Below are 20,636 nucleotides of genomic sequence, written 5' to 3' on the forward strand. Positions count from 1 at the left end.
GATGAGAGACACAAATAAATTCAGGCTTTCTGACTGCATAATGGTACAAAATGAGCAATAAGAGGAAAATAATGTATATTGTGAATATAAAGGAAAACCTCCTAGCTCTCCTAACTTACTATTCCATGACTGTCAACACTATTTTCAGCGTTTTTTACATAATTTGTTATTGTACATAATGCTGCTATAAACACAGGGGTGTATGAATCCCTTTGAATTAGTGCTTTTGTATTTTGGGGGTAAATACCCAATAGTATAATTAGTGGATTGTAGGGTAGTTCTATTTTTAACTTTTTGAGGGACTCCATACTCTTCCCACAGTGACTCTCCCAGTTTGCATTCCCACGAACAGTGCATGAGAGTTCCTTTCTCCACATCCTCATCAGCACTTATTTCTTGAATTTTTTATTTTATTCATTCTGACAGGTGTAAGGTGATATCTCAGGGTGATTTTGATTTGCATTTCCCTAATGATGAGTGCTACTGAGCATCTTTTCATGTGTCTGTCCAATGGCTATAGTTTTCTACAAATCTTGTTGTTTCCATTATAAGTTTATTCCCAGAAATATTGTCCATTATGCAATTTAATAGTAGGCTAAAATATTGTTCATCACTGCTACTTGAGATAAAGAGCTAGTTTGAGGAGAATTAGTTGAACTTTCACCTCTGGAATCCTAGGCTTATTCTTTTATTACTTGTGACCCCAAAATACATATTCATCAGAAATTTTATTTTTTAATTAAAAAAAATTTTTAGGGCAGCCTGGGTGGCTCAGCGGTTTAGCGCTGCCTTCAGCCCAGGGCGTGATCCTGGAGACCCGGGATCTAGTCCTGCGTCCGGCTCCCTGCATGAGGCCTGCTTTTCCCTCTGCCTCTCTCATTCTTTCTCTCTCTCTCTCTCTCTCTCTCTCTCTCTGTGTGTGTCTCTCATGAATAAATAAATAAAATTTTAAAAAATGAAAAAAAATAAAAAAATTTTTAATGTAGGTTCCACACCCATGTGGGTACCTGAATTCATGACCTTGATTGAGATCAAGAGTCTCATGCTTCACAGACTGAGCCATCCAGGGGCTCCTATCAGAAATTTAAATTTTATAGGCAAATCAGATTGGTGTACTAAGGAATTTGAATTGAGAGACAGAAAGTCTGGAGTCTGGTGTCAGTTATGCCCTTATTTGACTGCCATGACCTTTGCAAGTGAGTTCACCTCTTTAGGTTTTTTTTTTTTTTTTTTTTAAGATTTTATTTTATTTATTTGAGGAGAGAGAGAGCAGGAGGGAGGAACAGAGGGAGAGAGACAGGCCAGGCAGACTCCACACTGAGCACAGAGCCCATTGTGGGACTCAACCCCATGACCCTGAGATCACGACCTGAGCCAAAATCAAGAGTGAGACGCTCAACAGCTCAACCAACCGAGCCACCCTGGGCCCCTCTTAGGTTTTTTTTTTTTTTTTAATTTTTATTTATTATTTATGATAGTCACACACAGAGAGAGAGAGAGAGAGGCAGAGACACAGGCAGAGGGAGAAGCAGGCTCCATGCACCGGGAGCCCGACATGGGATTCGATCCCGGGTCTCCAGGATCGCGCCCTGGGCCAAAGGCAGGCGCCAAACCGCTGCGCCACCCGGGGATCCCATTAGGTTTGTTTTTTATCTGAAAATGAGAGAGGAGAAAGGAAAAGAACTATGCAGTTAATTAGTATTCTGACTCTGTCATCCTCACAGTCTCACAGTTTGTGCGATGTTAGATTTAACTGTTTGAAATTGCCAGTATTCATCTATTTGAAGATATTCATATTCGACCTAGAGAAACAGCCATTTCATTTGTGCAACATAATTGTTAAATTCAGTTGTGGTCCCTACTGGGATCATCTAAGCTATTTATTTTGAGGATAGCTGAGGCCAACTAAAATTAATGTGTCAGGTACAGGGTATCTGTGGCTCAGCAGTTTTGCGCCTGCCTTTGGCCCAGGGCGCGATCCTGGAGTCCAAGGATGGAGTACCCGCCCCCCCTCGGGCTCCCAGCATGGAGCCTGCTTCTCCCTCTGCCTGTGTCTCTGCCTCTCTCTCTCTCTCTCTGTGTGTGTATCTATCATAAATAAATAAAAATAAATCTTTAAAAATAAAATAAAATAAAATTAATATGTCAGATACAAAGGAAATACACATTTAGAGGATATAATATTACCATATAATCGATGTAGTCCATTCTGGATATGCATAGAATCCAGTCTAGTCTGTTTCTACATTATGCTAATTTTCTGGCCCAGTGATTTTAGATGATTTGACTCCTGTATTTCTTTAGTGTCTGGCAAAGGAAAAATCTACTTGAAAATTTTGGTAGGCTATTCCTTACAGTAATTTTTGGCTGAAAGTATCTGTTGCTATAGAAGAGAATGTACTCTAAGCACTGATATCCAGAGTGTGAGGTAAATAGTTCTTCAAACTTGTCTTTTTCCCTGTTTTTCAATGGACTGACTCAAGGAGTTAAGAAGGCAGACTTCCTCAATTTATAGTTTTAAGCCCATTTTGCATCCATCCTACATCAGAAGGATGTGGAGCTAAACTATTCCTTGTTGTTTGACGCAGCTCCTTTAGGAAGCTGATGTTTAAATAAACTCTTTTTTTCTCTTCTTCCTAAGGTATTACCTCATTTTTTTTTACCATGAAATAAATTCAACTTTTTGGTATCTTTCCATTATCTAGTCTTTGGGCACAAAAGTTAATCAAAGGGAGGAAAGATGATCCACAAGAGAATATTAATAGCTGGGGGTGGGGGGCCGGTAGCAACCTTGGTCCTAACATATCTTGTTGAGATTTCTGAACCAAATTCACTAGCAAACTGTCTCTGTCTCACTGCTTTCATATGCATAGTGCTACATCAGCCTGGCTCCAGTTGAATGTCTGTCTAGGGTCTAGCACATCTGCAGGTAATACATTCTTTTGGGTTCTCCACCGTGATGTGGAGAGGCTGATAGTTGCATGCAAACATCTTTCATTATACAAATCAGAGTTGATCTAGCCCCAGCTCCTTTACTTGAGGCAGTTATTTAAAAGTGTTTTTCTGGAGAAATTAAAAAAAAAAAAAAAAAACAGACTATCTTGAATCAGAGGTGCAGTTGTCTCTCTCCAAGACAAGTTTCTAAAAACTCCTATTTTACTTTTTCCCCTCAAAACAACTCTTGAGTGCTGGGCCCTTGAGAATCAAGAATTTGAGAGGCATTGACTAGATCTAGAAAAATACGGGCAATATAATGGGCAAAGGAGATGGGCATGAATGTCAAACACACTGAAGAAATAGATTTCTTCCTCCTCTTCTGTGTCTCCTGAATCTAACCATAGAACTCTATTACATTCTCTATCACTTCCACAAAATTCCATAACCTCCTTTAAAAATATATTTACCAGAATAAAGGACGTAGTTTGAGGTCATGTTGGTGCTCTTTGACATAATTAGCTGTCAGCATCAGTTCACAAACCTAGGTCATTTTACTTCTATGGCCCTGAACTTATTAGACAGACTATAAAAACCTAGGTTTTGTGTTAGCTCACATAAAATAAAATTTATTTAACTGGATTCTTCTTTATCTCCCTTCTATATGATAGACTCTACTTTATTTTTATATTTTTTAAAGATTTTATTTTTAAGTAATCTTTATACCCAATGTGGAGTTTGAACTTACAACTCTGAGATCAAGAATTGCATGCTCTACTGACTAAGCTAGACAAGTAACCCTACTTTATTTTATTAGCACAGGAAAAATAAAGGTTTTATTTATTTATTTTTAATATTTTATTTATATATTTGAGAGGGAGAGAGAGAGAGCACGAGCAGGAAGGAGAGGGAGAAGCAGGCTTCCCGCTGAGTAGGGAACCTGACATGAGGCTCAATCCCAGGGTGAACCCTAAAAGTTTTAATTTTAAAGCTGATAACTCCAAAGTTTTAAGACTGAAAACTCTATTTTAACATTTTTATTTTTAAAATTAAGACAATTTTTTTAGAGGCGCCAGGGTGGCTCACTCTGTTAAGCATCTGCCTTCGGTTTGGGTCCAGGGGTTGAGCCCTGCATCTGGCTCCCTGCTTGGCAGGGAGTCTGCTTCTCCCTCTCCCTCTGCCTCCTATTCCCTCTGCTTGTGCATGTGCATGCTCTCTCTCGCTCTCTCTGTCTCTCTCTCTCAAATAAATAAATCTTTTTAAAAAACTTTTAAAATATATATTTTAAGTAATCTATACCCAACATGGGGCTTGAACTCATAACTCCAAGACCAAGAGTCATGTGCTTTACAACTGAGGCAGCCAGGCATCCCCAAAAACCTTAATTAAATCAGTATCTTGGGACTCCTGGGTGGCTCAGCGGTTGAGCCTCTGCCTTTGGCTCAGGGTGTGATTCCAGGGTCCTGGGATCCAGTCCCAGGTTGGGCTCGCTGCAGGAAGCCTGTTTCTCCCTCTGCCTGTGTCTCTCCCTCTCTCCTTCTTTGTGTCTTTCACGAATAAATAAATAAAATCTTTAAAGAAAATCAACGTCTTAAAAAAAATCAGTATCTTTAAATTTATTAGAATTCATAATATTTTCCCAGATCACACGAACATGAAATCCATTTGGATTTAGTTTCTATTTAATTTTTGAGAATTAAAAAATAATAATTTTATTTATTTATGAAAGACCTAGAGAGAGAGGCAGAAGAGAAGAGGACGAAGGCTGAGCCACTGGGGCTGCCCTATTTTTGAGAATTTTTATGATTACTAAATATATGTCAGTGTAATTCTTTTTTTTTTTTTTTTCTTTTTGGCTTCTTCAATGTGGCCTCTTCTCTACCTTTAGTAATGGAGCTTATTCTTCCAGTCTTCAGGTCAGTTTCTGGGGTACTCAAGATGATTTGATAATTACCTAGTTGTATTTGTGGAATGAGCAAGCCTAGGGTCCTCCTACTCGGCCACCATCTCCCAATTTCCTTATGTACTGTCTACTTTTAGAGAAGAGAAGTGTTATTAAATCTTAGGATTCGGGGCAGCCCCAGTGGCACAGCGGTTTAGTGCCACCTGCAGCCCAGGGCGTGATCCTGGAGACCCTGGATCGAGTCCCACGCCAGGCTCTCTGTATGATGCCTGGTTCTCCCTATGCCTCTGCCTCTCTGTGTCTCTGTGAATAAATAAATAAAATCTTAAAAAAAAAAAATCTTAGGATTCAGGGACGCCTGGGTGGCTCAGTGGTTGAACGTCTGCCTTTGACCCTGGTCCTGGGATCGAGTCCTGCATTGGGCTCCCTGCATGGAGCCTGCTTCTCCCTCTGCCTGTGTCTCTCATGAATAAATAAATAAAATCTTAAAAAAATTCTTAGGATTTATGAAAATCTCTTTTTCTCTTTTTTTTCTAGATCTATTTCTATTTCTTAGAGTAGTAGGACTCTAGAGAAATGGGAGCTGGGGTGTCCAACCTAGTGAGCTTTGATTCTGTATTGTTTTGTTTACTCTTTTTCTAGAGATAAGAGATGTTCCACCAATTTCCATTTTTTTTTTTTAAGATTTTATTTATTTATTCCTGAGAAAGAGAGCGGGGGGGGGGGGGGGGGCGGGAAGAGACACAGGCAAAGGGAAAGGCAGGCTTCTGGCAAGGAGCCTAATGTGGGACTGGATCCTGGATCCTGGGATCACGCTCTGAGCCGAAGACAGACGCTCAACAGCTGAGCCACCCAGGTGTCCCAATTCTTCTTCTTTCTTCTTTTTTCTTTTCTTCTTCTTCTTCTTCTTCTTCCTTCTTTCTTTCTTTTTCTTTCTTTCTTTCTTTCTTTCTTTCTTTCTTTCTTTCTTTCTTTCTTTTTCTTTCTTTCTTCCTTTCTTTCTTTCTTCTCCTTCCTTCTTCTTTCTCCTTTTTTAATTTTTGTTTTATTATTTATTCATGAGAGACACACACACACAGAAGCAGAGACATAGGCAGAGGCAGAGGGAGAAGCAGGCTCCTTACTGGGAGCTGGATGTGGGACTTGATCCCAGGATCCTGGGATCATACCCTGAGCATGAAGGCAGATGCTCAACCACTGAGCCACCCAGGTGTCCCTGTTCCACCAATTTCCAGATCAAAGATAAGAATTTCTGAAAAAAAAAAAAAAAAAAAAAAAAAAAAGAATTTCTGAATGATCAGATTGTTTGCTTATAGAATATAGAGAAAAGAAACTGGATGGGTGATTCCTGAAACTTCTTATCTAGTATTTCCAGCTATAAAGTTTAGCTTGGGGCAGAGGTTTAGCACTGCCTGCAGCCTGGGGTGTGGTCCTGGAGATCCGGGATTGAGTCCCACATCAGGCTCCCTGTGTGGAGCCTGCTTCTCCCTCTGCCTGTGTCTCTGTCTCTGTCTCTCCCTCTCCGTGTGTGTCTCACATTAATAAATAAATAAATAAATAAAAAATAAAAAATAAATAAAGTTTAGCTTGCCTAGTTCTAGTATAAACTTTGGAATGTAATTAAAATACTAGTTTTTGAAATGTTTGCTTCAGCTCATCCAATCCGGATTATACAGTACCCACGGGGATTCACACTGGGAGATAGTAATTAATCAAAATGGAGTTCATATCTATTGAGTGTTTACCAAATGCCAAAGACTTTCCTAAAGCTTTGTTTTATTTTTTTTTTCTTTCCTAAGGCTTTATCTGTTTTATTTTATTTCCCTACAATTTTAGGAAGTAGATATTATTTTTTTACCATGTTTTATAGATGAGAAAAGATTCAGATGTGTGAGATAATTTTCTGTGTCATTCAGTTTGTGACAGGACTGAACTAGAACTTAGATTTGATTCCAAAGGCTAATGAAGTAGGTATTATTTCCATTTTGCAAATGAGTGAATTAGAGATGTTAAGTACCTTGGCATAAAGTCACATAAGTAATAAGTAATAATGGTGTCAGCATTTGAACTCATGTTTGTCTATCTCTAAAAATCATGGATTTAACTATTTTAAATTCTTTTTTTCTTTAAAATTTATTTATTTTATTTGAGAGACAGAGTGCATGAGTGGCAGAGGGAGAGGGAGAGGGTCGCGGACTGGATTCCACATTGAGCTCAGAGCCCCATGCAGGGGAGCCCATGACCCTGAAATCATGAGCTGGCCAAAACCAAGAGTTGGGCACTTACTTAGCTGACTGTGCCATTCAGGCATCCCTAACTATTTTAAATTCTAAAATATCACTGAGCATTAAGGATTAAAGTAGGAAAATAAAGCACATGGAGAATGTTACAATTTTTAAAAAATTAAAATAGGTTGACTGACATAAATCCCGTTATAAATCAGGTTTTAGAGATTAAGGTTTTTGTTTCACATTGTTAGGCTAAGAGAGAAAAAAATCAGCTAAGGGCCTTTTATTTTTTATTTATTTATTTTTTTAAAATTTTTATTTATTTATGATAGTCACACACACACAGAGAGAGAGAGAGAGAGAGGGGCAGAGACACAGGCAAAGGGAGAAGCAGGCTCCATGCACCGGGAGCCCGATGTGGGACTCGATCCTGGGTCCCCAGGATTGCGCCCTGGGCCAAAGGCAGGTGCCAAACCGCTGCGCCACCCAGGGACCCCAGGGCCTTTTAAATGGCAAGGATAACTTGGCATATAATGAATGAGAATCTCTGAGGGCAGAAAAAGGACTTAAAAAAATATGGTAGCACTGAGAGATGCCTTTAGTATTTTATTTATTACATTTGGCTGCTGTTCTTCAGTCTCTGTTGCAGTTCCCACAATGAGGCTGTTCCCACCCTTCCTGTGTCCCTTGAACTGAGCAGGCACTTCCTGTCCTATTGGAAATGAAAGTTAGAGATTGGGGGTGGTATGTGGTGTGTGTGTGTTTACTCTGCCCATGGTTAGTGCTGTCTGTCCCATTATCATAGCAAAAAGGTGACCAGAAAACTGGAATAGAGACTGGGACTTCATTTAAGGGAGGGTTTGGGCTTAATGTTTGCTGTGGCAAAGCAAACAGGGTTAATTTATGTTTTAAGAGAATATCTATGATGGCACAAGTTGACCTGAAGAAGGGATTTGAAGGCTTTGATTTTACATCCCTGTTTCATTTGGATTGGTAGGAAATTACTGGGTTCATTCTTGAATTTTTTAGTTTCCTACAAATTTCTTATTAAGTCTCCTTCACAGGACATTACTTTGAAACTTTAGAGGTGAGTGTTGTCTCAACTGTGTTAGGTTCTTCTTCTCTCAGAACTTTGTATTTTCTTCTCTACGAAGCATATGCTTTTTAAAAATTATTTTTTTCCCACAGCTGAGAGACAACTTGAAGCAAACATTCCAACTCTGTGAACTTCAGTTTGGGCGTAAATTCCAGATTTGGTGAGTGACTCTTTTTTTTTTTCTTTTTTAAATTTTTATTTATTTATGATAGTCACAGAGAGAGAGAGAGAGAGAGAGAGGCAGAGACATAGGCAGAGGGAGAAGCAGGCTCCATGCACCAGGAGCCCGATGTGGGATTCGATCCCGGGTCTCCAGGATCACGCCCTTGCCAAAGGCAGGGGCCAAACTGCTGCGCCACCCAAGGATCCCTGGTGAGTAACTCTTAATTGTTTCAGCTTCATGGACCTTGAAGACTAGAAAATGGTGGAATAAAGAGTCAAACAGGATAGCTTACAATTGTTGAAAAAATTGCTAGGTAGGCAGTTTTATTTCCGTAAAGCAGAGGGAAAAGAAAAGAAACCACTAGACACCAAATTTCATGACCTGGTCCAGTTTGATATTTCCTTCATAAGTATGAAATCATGCCTGGGGGAATCTGAAAAGGAGTGAGAGGCATTAGCCCATCAGTGTGACCCAAGAGGAATAGAACTATCCAGGGATCTGAAACTAGTTACTTCCTATATTCTGTCTCTGCTCTTTGGTGAGCTCTTCTGTTTATTCCTTCTTCAGGCATTATGATCACTGTAAGTATAAAGTGTGGGGAAAGTCCTGAATGCATCTCACATATTCTTTCTCAATGTAGTTAGTTGGCTTCACATATTCTCTGAGGCAGTGCGTCCTAGTGGCCCCTTTAAAATCAAACTTGAAAGCTTCTTCTAAATCTTATAGCTCTAAGGAAAAAAAAATCCTCGGTGTGTTTTCAGGAGAATCAGAACTTGTTCTTATTGGAAAAGGAATGGAATTGAGAGGAGTAGACCTAAGAACTTTTCTTTTTGCTTTAGCTACCAAGACTGTGAAAAATAAAATAACATCTTGGGCATTAGGACCCAGTGGAAGTACCTTATTCAGACTCTTGGTTAACTTCTCTCAGTGACGTAAACAAGCAGCCCTAGCTCCTTCTCTACCCGCCCCCCCCACCCTTCTCCCTCCTGCTCCTTTTCTCCCCCTTTCTCCTCCCCCTCCCTTTTCCCTCTCATTTTTTCTTTCCCCCTCCCTTCCCCCTCCCTGTCCCTCTCCCTCTTCTCTTTCTCAGCTCCCTTACATTAAAGAGAAAATGCTGCTATCAGTGACTTCCAGGCCTGGGATTTCGACTTTTGGCTATAACAAGAACAACAAGAAGGTAGGGAAAAGTGCTTTTTTGGAATCCAGCTCCTTCCTTTCCTGGGGATCGGGGAGTGCCCTTGGCTTTAACATTCTTCGTTAGAGGGGATCAGAATTCCTCTCTCCACTCAGCACCTCTCCCTTTTCCACCACTTCTTTCGGCATCTTTTCTCACCTGGCTTTGGAGTTCCAGCAGTTTACAGTCCATGTGTGTGAGGACTGAAAAGGCAGGGGGATTAAAACAAATCAAGTTTGTAAGTTTGTATCTTTGTGAAATGAAGTTAGTTTGACTTCCTGCTGATATACCCCATCTACCCTGGAATAATATGTCATCTCAAACCCTAACCCTGCCCACACCCTCCAAGGTTATTTTTATATTTTTGAAAAACTGTTTCTATTGCTGCCCCACTTCCTTTCTAGCCCTAACTGGTAGCCCTAACTCTACCAGCATTATCAGGTAAGTAGCTGAAATATGTAGTCAGTGAAATCACAACAGCTTGATCAAGAACTGGGTATACGCTTCTAGACTAGGAAGAGACCCCCACTTTACCCAGTCTGTAGGGAAGGAGTCCCAAGACAAGAACAGACCTTGGGATTAAGGCAGAAAGTTCTGTGATTCTTTGGGTTCTGCTGCTGAGCTGGTGCTTGGACCTCTGCTGATAGCCAGGCTCTGAAGGGATCCTTGCAGTCTCTGTGATTAACCCACCATTGCCAGAGAATTGTGATACGCTTGGGCGCATGGGGAGTCTAATGAGGAGAGGTGGACAGTGATGCCCACATTCAGTAGGGAATATCCTTGGCAGTTTCTTGGCATTTCAGGACACACGGTGCTGATTAGGAGGAACTTCATGCTGTAGGAGAAAGACCCTTTACCCTCTGTCTTGGCATTCAGCTGTTTTTTGAAGAAAAAAGATGTAATAGATGTATAGGGATCTTTTGTCCATCTGATGGAGTATAGGAAGGTGTGGAGAATTCTGCTACTTTCTCATATATCTAAAGATATTGTTATAGATAATTTAAACAGAGTATCTGATCAGGGCATTGGGTAAATGTTTAGATCCAAAACACTTCATGTCAATTTATTTTTTTATTTTTATTTTTTAAAGATTTTATTTATTTATTAATGAGAGATACAGAGAGAGAGGCAGACACAGGCAGAGAGAGAGGCAGAGAGAGAGAAGCAGGTTCCATGCAGGGAGCCTGATGTGGAACTCGATCTGGGTTCTCCAGGATCACCCCCTGGGCCGAAGGCAGGCACCAAACTGCTGAGCCACCCAGGCATCCCTTAATGTCAATATATAATGGTATTCATTCTGTTTATATCCTTAAGAAATGTGGGTCCATATATGTTTGTTGGTTATCAATAATATACATATGAATTACATATGAATATATAATTTTGGTAGAATAATATTTCATCTATATTCCTTTCAAATTTATGTAGTACTGTATGAAACTTTCCTTAATTTTTTTTCTCCAAGTCTCTCATGTTACCCAGACCCATTAAAATAAAGTAAAAAGAATTCCAGAAGTTAGTTTTTTTCCTCCTAGGGGATTCATCTAAAATCTTCTCATAGCTGTCTTTACTCCCTTTCCATCTTGTAGTATAGGAAACATTTAACCAGCTTCTAAATCCGGGATACCATAGGGGACAAACAAAGAGTTATAATTGTGGACTTGGATTCAAATCTCATATTTCTTCTGATAACTTAAAAGTTTGAGAAGCAATGAAGAATAATTGTGTGGGTTCTTACAGGTCACTGTTATGATGTCATCACTTTGAGGTTATTTAGTTTAGTTTAGTTTTGTTTTTTTTTTTAATTTATTCATGAGAGAGGCAGAGATATAGGCAGAGACATAGGCAGAGGGAGAAGCAGGTTCCCTGCGAGGAGCCTGATGTGGCACTCGATCCCAGGACCCCGGAATAATGCCCTGAGCCAAAGGCAGTTGCTTAACTACTGAGCTACCCAGGTGCCCTGATGACATCACTTTGTATAGATGATTCCTTTGTGTTTGTGTATAGACTGGTGAATATTGGGTATATTTAAAGCATTACTACATTGTGTTGACCTGTAATGCTTTATGTGTTTCTTTTTTAGGAAGAGGGTGTAGATGGATTTGTTCATGTAATTTGTAAATTTTTATATTCAAGGTTACATTTTTCATATTAAAAACAAAGATTTTATTTATTTTAGAGAGAGAGCAAGGGGAGGGGCAGAGTAAGAGGGAGAACAAGTCTCAAGTGGACTCTGTGCTAAGCGCAGAGCCCATGGCAGGGCTCCATCCCAGAACTCTGAGATCATGAACTGAACCAAAATCAAGAGTCAGCTGCTTAACTTACCCTCAAGGTTATGTTTTTAGAATAACTTTTGTTTTTAGTAATAAATTTAAGACATACCCACTAAAAAAAAAAAAAATTAAGTATAAAGAGGTATATAAAATAAAAAGTTAAGTCTTCCTTTCATGTCCTAAAGTTCTTGCCCAAATCCCACCCCTCAAGTAAATTAAACTGGTAGCAATTTGGCTATATATCCTACTATTCTATAACAGGTTAAGTTTTAATTTTGACATTGGCTTATTTGCGATTTCTGTTAAGAACTCAGTTTCTCAAGTATATCAAGTCTGTGTAATAAAGTTCTTGGACCTGTCCAAAATATTTAAAAAACTGAAAGAACAATCAAAATTTAAACTTTTGAAAAATACAAATTCTAAATAGCTGCTTTGATTGACTATCATTATGTTATACAAAAATCTAGGTATAAAAATTTGTGGAGATCTGCTTTCTTGAAGGAGATTTTTTTTTTTAAGATTTTATTTATTTATTTATTTATTTATTTATTTATTTATTTATTTATTTATGAGAGACACAGAGAGAGGCAGAGACATAGGCAGAGAGAGAAGCAGGCTTCCCACAGGGAGCCTGATGCAGAACTCAATCCTAGAACCCCATGATCACTCCTAGGACCCCATGATCATAACCTGAGCCAAAAGGCAGACACTCAACCACTGAGCCACCCAGTTGCGTCATGAAGGAGAATTTTTATATCACAATTTACTGTAGTCATCACTTCTAGCTTGTGGAGTAGAAATAATTGCCAGTGAGCTCAGAAGAGCTATTTGTACACCAGTGTTGTAACTTCTTTGAAAGTGTATTAATTTTATTTACTTGACTTTAAACAGTAGAATTGTTTTATTTTGAAGCATATTTGTATATTTCACTTGTCAGGGAAGTTGTTACCTGAGGAGTCCGTGACATCATTTTTTTACTGTTTTTGCTGTGGTGAATATAGGAATATAATAAACGAATGTATAATTCCTTTTTTTTTCCGAATGTATAATTCCTAATAAAGGCAGATTCTTTCTCAGGATTTAGTGTTGAATATCCATTCTTTTCTTGGCATTAAAATAGAGAAAAGGGGAACGTAGATTTCAAAGACTGTTCCTGCAAAATAATGTAGCACATGTTTTAAAAACATCTATTTTAATGGCCTTCAATTACTCTTTGGTTCATTAAAAAAAAAAAAGTAAAAGGACCAGAGTTCTAGGGTCTCAACACTTTCTTCAGTGTTTGAAAGTGCCTCTGTAGAGAGATTTGAGTATAGGTGAGACTGAAAGAGGAAATGTTTGGAACTAGAGGAATCTCAGACTTGTAAAGGGTCTAACCACTCCTTCCCTGACATCATCTTCCTGGCATGTGTTATTATAATTTAACTCCTCAGAGCATCAACAAGTATTTCCTGTGGAAAAAAAAAAGAAAGGAGATTTTGTTTAACTTGGGATAATTTGCCTTGCCTAACCTATTTTGCATAAATTTCTGTTTCCTCTGGATCTTAATGTATTGAAGATCAGTGTGGGGCGGGGGAGGAAGAGAGTAGAACTGACTGTTGGGCAGTGTCAGATCTTCACTTTTTGAGAAGCAGGAGTTACCTGAAAGTTTAAGTATTTACTTAGGAGAGAAGAAAGTGGGAAGCAATGCTATAATTGCTTATACTTAAACAGGGAAGGATGATTTTTTGCATGCTTGCTATATTTTTCAACTAGTTTTCATCAAGTCAAACTTATTAGAACTGAGGACTAAGAACTCTTAGTTCTTGACTGGGGCAGCTATTCTGTTATCCGTAATAAAGTTGACTTAGATGGTTAAAGTTTAGTGGTGATATCTTTCCTTTGATCCCTCCTTTCCCTTTTGAGCCCTACTATACTAATTTATGTACTCATTACTGATTATTTTTATGTTAATAGTATCTTTACTTTAATAGTAGTATCCCACATGACTCCTTGCCTCCTAGTTCTCTTCCCCTTACCCCTGGCCCCTAAATAACTTTAAAGGATTTTTTTAAAAGATTTTTAATTTATTTATGAGCAAGACCGTGCAAGGTAGTGAACACAGAGCAGGGGGAGGAGCAGAGGGAGAGGGACAAGCAGACTCTGCTTACATGAGGCTGGATCTTACTACCTTGAGCTTATGACCTGAGCCGAAAACAAGTCAGTCGCTTAATTGACTGCACCCCCTGCCAGTAACTTTATATTTGCTGCTAGAGCAGTCTTCCAACATCCCAGCAGTCTAGTGCTGAGCATTTCTTATATAAAAACCTTTAATGAAAAAAAAAAAAAAAAAACCTTTAATGGCTATATATTACCTGCTAAACAAAGCCAATGTCCTAGCCCAATACTCACTATTTATCCAGCCTTTCCTTTTTTTTATTAAAAAAATTTTTTAAGATTTTACTTATTTATTCATGAGAGACAGAAAGAGAAAGAGAGAGAGAGAGGCAGAGACACAGGCAGAGGGAGAAGCAGACTCCATGCAGGGAGTCTGTTGCGGGACTTGATCCCGGGTCTCCAGGATCAGGTCCTGGGCTGAATGTGGCGCTAAACCGCTGAGCCACCTGGGCTGCCCCCCCCCAAAAAAAATTCTTTTAAGTAGGCTCCATGCCCAGCATGGCACCTAATGTAGGGCTTGAACTCACACCCTGAGATCAAGACCTGAGCTGAAACTGAGAATAGGACATTTAACCGACTGAGCCACCCAGGTGCCCCTATCCAACTTTCCTTATCTCCCCCCCTTCCCCCTCTTGATTCCATTCCTTTATTCCGCTCTACCCAGATGTTTTACCTGTAATTTTCTGGATATACCCTTGAATTATTGCATTTCTAATTCCATAAGAAAATATGCTATAATAAAAATAGAAACAGGAAACAGAAAAGAAACAGGATGACATAAAATATAGATTAGAATAAGAGGTTGGATGGAATTATAATACAGATGTGCACACCATAGAGTTTTACCCTGAAGGTGAAGACTGAAGAGTACTCATTGATTTTTGTCACTGCAGAGGTGGTTGGTAATTTTGACAAGCAATTTCAGAGTGGGGAACAGAAGTGAGGTTGTAGTGAACAGTGTATGATTGTAAAAAGGTATGGAAGTATAGATGGTGTATATAGACTAATCTTTTAAGAACTTTAAGGCAGAGTCCTCTTTTCTGGCTAGAGCCACGGTGGGTGCAAAAAAGAAGAAAAAGAAGATCTTTGCTGTGCCAGAAACCCTTAAGAAAAAGCTATAAGGAATTCCATAGAGTTGAAGATCAAGCATCTGAGAAAAAAGTTTGCTCCAACGATGCTTTGAAAGGCAAGGAGGAAGCTTATTTATGAAAAAGATAGGCATTACCACAAGGAATACAGGCAGATATACAGAACTGAGATTTGAATGGCGAGGATGGCAAGGAAAGCTGGCAACTTCTGTGTGTCTGCAGAACCCAAATTGGCATTTGTCATCAGCATCAGAGGTATCAGTGGTGTGAGCCCAAAGATTCGAAAGGTGTTGCAGCTTCTTTGCCTTCGCCAGATCTTCAATGGCACCTTTGTTAAGCTTAACAAGGCTTTAGTTAACATGCTAAGGATTGTGGAACCATATATAGCATGGGAGTACCCAAACCTGAAGTCAGTGAATGAATTGATCTACAAGCGTTGTTATGGCAAGATCAACAAGAAGCGAATTGCCCTGACAGATAACACACTGATTGCCCCATCTCTTGGTAAATATGGCATCATCTGCATGAAGGATCTGATTCACGAGATCTGTACTGTTGGAAAATGTTTCAAAGAAGCAAACAACTTTTTATGACCCTGCAAATTATCTTCTGCATACAGGGGAATGAAGAAAAAAGCACCCATTTTGTAGAAGGTGGAGATGCTAGCAACAGGGTAGACCAGATCAATAGGCTTATTAGAAGGATGAACTAAGGGATCCCTGGGTGGCGCAGCGGTTTGGCGCCTGCCTTTGGCCCAGGGCGCGATCCTGGAGACCCGGGATCGAGTCCCGCATCGGGCTCCCGGTGCATGGAGCCTGCTTCTCCCTCTGCCTGTGTCTCTGCCTCTCTCTCTCTCTCTCTCTGTGACTATCATGAATAAATAAATAAAATCTTTAAAAAAAAAAAAAAGAAGGATGAACTAAGGTATCTACCATGATTATTTTTCTAATCTGGTCAGTTAATAAATGACTACTTTCATTTTTTTTTTAAAGATGTTATGTATTTATTCATGGAGAGACAGAAAGAGAGAGAGAGAGAGAGAGGCAGAGACACAGGCAGAGGGAGAAGCAGGCTCCATGCAGGGAGCTCGATGCAGGACTCAATCCAGGGACTCCAGGATCATGCCCTGGGCCAAAGGCAGGCGCCAAACTGCTGAGCCACCCAAGGATCCCCTAAATGACTACTTTTATTTTTTAATTTTTTATTTTTTAAAATATTTTATTTATTTATTCGTGAGAAACAGAGATGTGAGAGAAAGAGGCAGAGACACAGGCAGAGGGAGAAGCAGGCTCCATGCAGGGAGCCCCATGTGGGACTTGATCCCGGGACTCCAGGATCACGCCCTGGGCCAAAGGCAGGCGCCAAACTGCTGAGCCACCCAAGGATCCCCTAAATGACTACTTTTATTTTTTAATTTTTTATTTTTTAAAATATTTTATTTATTTATTCTTGAGAAACACAGAGATGTGAGAGAAAGAGGCAGAGACACAGGCAGAGGGAGAAGCAGGCTCCATGCAGGGAGCCCCATGTGGGACTTGATCCCGGGACTCCAGGATCACGCCCTGGGCTGAAGGCAGGGGCTAAACTGCTGAGCCACCCAGGGATCCCCAATGACTACTTTTAAATGGAAAAAAAAAAAAAAAACTTTAACATGGGGAGCAGAACCCAATTAAAAATGGGCAGAAGATATGATTAAATATTTCTTCAAAGAAGATCTACAAATAGCCATGAAAAAGGTGCTCAGCGTCATTAGCCATCAAGGAAATGCAAATCAAAACTACAATGAGATACCACTTCACACCCACTAGGATGGCTGTAATCAAAAAGACAGGTAATAATAACCTGGAGTAATTGGACTCTTCATACACTGTGGGAATGTAAAATGGTGCAACTGCTTTGGAAGTTTGGCAGTTCTTTAAAAGATTAAACGCAGACAGGGCGTCTGAATGGCTCAGTCCATTAGGCTTCTGACTTCGGTTTAGATCATGGTCTTGGAGTCCTGGGATCCAGCATGGTGGTGGGCTTCTGGCTCAGTGGGGAGTCTTCTTGTCCCTCTGCTGCCGCCCCCTCACCCCGCTCTCTCTCTGTCTAATATAAATAAATAAAAAATATTTAAAAAAAGGGTTAAACACTGTCCTAGGTATATACCCAAGAGGAATTAAAACATGTCCATACAAAAACTTGTGCACCAGTGTTTATCGCACCATTATTCATAATAACCAAAAAGTGGAAACCACCCAGATATCCACCAACTGATGAATGGATAAATAAAATATTTTTTTTTTTTTGGATAAATAAAATATTGTATGTACCCATACAGCGGAAGTTTTGGAATTTTATTCATCAGTAAGAAAGAGTACTGATACATTTTTTTAAAATTTTTACTTATTTATGATAGTCACAGAGAGAGAGAGAGAGAGAGAGAGGCAGAGACACAGGCAGAGGGAGAAGCAGGCTCCATGCACCGGGAGCCCGACGTGGGATTCGATCCCGGGTCTCCAGGATCGGGCCCTGGGCCAAAGGCAGGCACCAAACCGCTGCGCCACCCAGGGATCCCAGTACTGATGCATTGTACAAGATGGATGAACCTTGAAAAATGTTATGCTAGGTCAGAGATGCCATTAATGAAGGCCACGTATTTTATGCTTCCATTTATATGAAATGTCCAGAATAGGCCAATCTATGGAGACAGAAAGTAGATTAATGGTTGTCTACATCTAGAGGGGATGGGCATGGTTGGGGAAAATGAGGAGTGACTGGGTAATGGGTAATGGGTATTGGGTGTTTTTTTGGGGGGGGATAGTGAAAATGTTCTAAAATTAATTGTGATGGCTGTGAAACTGTGATCTAAATACCATTGAATGTATACTTCAGGTGGGTTGATTACATGGTATGTAAGTTACATATCAATAAAGTTGTTATTTTAAAAAGATAGGGAACAGAGAAATGAGATAAAAGCAGAAAGAAGATAGGGGTAATATTGAGAGAACTTTTTTATTTTTATTTTTTTATGATTTTCTTTATATATTCATGAGAAACACACACACACAGAGGCAGAGACATAGGCAGAGAGGGAGGTAGGCTTCATGGAAGGGAGCTCGATGTGGGTCTCATCCTGAGACTTTAGGATCATGCCCTGGGCCAAAGGCAGATGCTCAACTGCTGAGCCACCCAGGCGTCCCCAGAGAATTTTTTTAAAGATTGGAGCTATGGGAGCCAAATGTAAAGAGAATTACCTGTGTTACTTTATACTTATTTTCCAAATATATATGTTCCTATTCTTCTTGTTCTCTTCGATCCTTTCATTTTTTTTGTGCCTCAAGTATTCAGCCTCTCTGATCCTTTGTTGTTTTTGCCGTCCCTTCCTTTTGGAATAGCCTTTCTGTTGGTTTGTTCCCGCCACCCACATTCATAAACAGCTCCACCATGTTAGGCCCTGGGGGTAAGGCATGGTTGTGGCTGTCTGTAGCTCACAGAACTGTCTTTCAAAACCCCATCTATCCCTCAACTTCAGCTGAAATGTTACCTTTTCGGGATCCCTGGGTGGCGCAGCGGTTTGGCACCTGCCTTTGGCCCAGAGCGTGATCCTGGAGACCCGGGATCGAATCCCACGTTGGGCTCCCGGTGCATGGAGCCTGTTCTCCCTCTGCCTGTGTCTCTGCCTCTCTCTCTCTGTGTGACTATCATGAATAAATAAATAAAATCTTAAAAAAAAAAAAATGAAATGTTACCTTCTCTATAAAGCTTCTCCTAATTCCTTTACCTCCCAGCCCTCAAGAAGACTTTTTTTTCCCCCAAAGTCTCTATAATATTCTGTATTTCATATAGGATAATTTATATAATTTTGCATTGCTTTGGAATAATTTAGGTGATGGTCTTATCTTCACTGGAGTATATATTCTGTAAAAGGTAGCATCATTCAGTTTTTATCCTCCAGAATACCTGATAACAGTTTCCTAAGCCTATCTAGTAGATACTAAAAAATATATGTATCCTAATAAATGTAATTAAACTACTGTTAGGCATTAAATTAAGGTTAAATGAAGGAAGGCAGCATTGTATTCTATAGAAATAGTGAAATACGGAGTTAGATCTGAATTTAATTGTGGCTTTTGTTAATTATTAGCTGTGTGCCTAGTTGCAAGTTTCTTAGGGTCTCTCTGTCCTTGAGTTCTTCATCTTAAAGTACAGATACATTTTATTGGGTTATTTTGAGAATTGGTAATATTTGATAATATTTGTAATCATATATCAGTATGTATAACTGGGCTATTTTCTTTCTTTCTTTCTTTTCTTTCTTTTCTTTCTTTTATTTCTTTCTTTCTTTTTTTTTCTAATGGGGCTTGAACTCATGACCCCAAAATCAAGAGTCACATGTTCTACAGACTGAGCCGGGCAGGGGCCCAAACTATTATTTCTTTTATCAAAAAAAGCCGTTTTTCTTCATGCCACTTTTTCTTCCAGCTGCTGCCCCATTTCTCTTCTTCCCTTTACCGTAAAATATCTTGAAAGGGTTATCCAAGAGTTGCATGTACTTGCGCTCTCTCATTTATTTCCTTGCATTATTTTTCTTTTCTTTTTTCTTTTTTCTTTTCTTTTCTTTTTTAAGATTTTTAAAATTTATTCGTTAGAGACACACAGAGAGAGAGGCAGAGACACAGGCAGAGGGAGAAGTAGGCTCCATGCAGGGACTAGATCCCAGGTCTCCAGGATCACACCCGGGCTGAAGGTGGGGCTAAACCGCTGAGCCACCCAGGGATCCCCTATTTTTCTTTTCTCAACTTTAGTATATTACTTGATAATACAGAAGATTACGTGAAATTGATTATGTGCAATTATAAAGCATAATATTAAGAGAATACCTGTAAGCCCGCCTTCCAACTTAAGAACTAGAATAATTTCTTATAAATTACATTGTTCGGGGATCCCTGGGTGGCGCAGCGGTTTAGCGCCTGCCTTTGGCCCAGGGCGCGATCCTGGAGGCCCGGGATCGAATCCCACGTCGGGCTTCCGGTGCATGGAGCCTGCTTCTCCCTCTGCCTGTGTCTCTGCCTCTCTCTCTCTCTCTCTGTGTGTGACTATCATAAATAAATAAAAATTTTAAAAAAATAAATTACATTGTTCTATGTATGTAGTTATTTAATTGTATACATTATCTCACTGAATCCTTGTAACAATTTCATCATTATTATCTGCATTTTACAGGTGAGAAAAAATGAGGTACAGAGAGTTTTAATAATCACTTGCTGGTGAATGGCCCAGTTAGGATTTGAACTCAGTCTGGCTTAGTCTATGTTCTCAATTACTACCATATTGCCTTGTTGCAATACATAGTCTTCTGGCCTTTTTTCCCCTCCATTCTATATGACGTTTTCATTATCCATGTTCTCTTAATTTAATTAAAAAAATTTTTTTGTGATTCATGTTCTATACAGCAGTGATTTATTCATTTTTCAATGCTGTATGGTATTTCATTTTGTGAATATACCATAATTTATCCATTCTCCTGCCAGTGAGTTTTTGGATTATTTCTAGGTTTGTTTGTGCTATTACTAACATTGTTGCACTGAACATTCTCATATTTGTATTGTAGTACATTGGTAAGAATTTCTCTTGTGTTTGT

General features: G+C 39.5%; 1 protein-coding gene and 1 pseudogene across 11 annotated transcripts in view; both read left to right on the forward strand.

The window, feature by feature from the left end:
- RBMS2 (RNA binding motif single stranded interacting protein 2) overlaps positions 1–20,636 on the forward strand; it is a 92,690-nt gene that overhangs the window by 20,043 nt on the left and 52,011 nt on the right. For 2 of the 11 annotated variants that reach the window (XM_077913416.1, XM_077913414.1), the window contains exons 1-3: positions 7,788–7,877; positions 8,130–8,152; positions 8,254–8,321. Coding sequence is in view for 6 of the 11 variants with exons in the window: in XM_077913406.1 (XP_077769532.1) it covers positions 9,436–9,501 (66 nt within the window). In the remaining 5 variants the exon portion in view is untranslated. Of the gene's footprint in view, positions 1–7,787; positions 8,153–8,253; positions 8,322–9,414; positions 9,502–20,636 lie in introns of those variants that run through there. The other 9 variants (XM_077913415.1, XM_077913413.1, XM_077913407.1 and 6 more) reach the window with 8 other exon arrangements.
- On the forward strand, positions 9,511–15,725 carry LOC144323232 (large ribosomal subunit protein uL30 pseudogene; annotated as a pseudogene).

This window comes from Canis aureus, chromosome 11, assembly GCF_053574225.1.
Source record: "Canis aureus isolate CA01 chromosome 11, VMU_Caureus_v.1.0, whole genome shotgun sequence".
Lineage (NCBI taxonomy): Eukaryota > Metazoa > Chordata > Mammalia > Carnivora > Canidae > Canis > Canis aureus.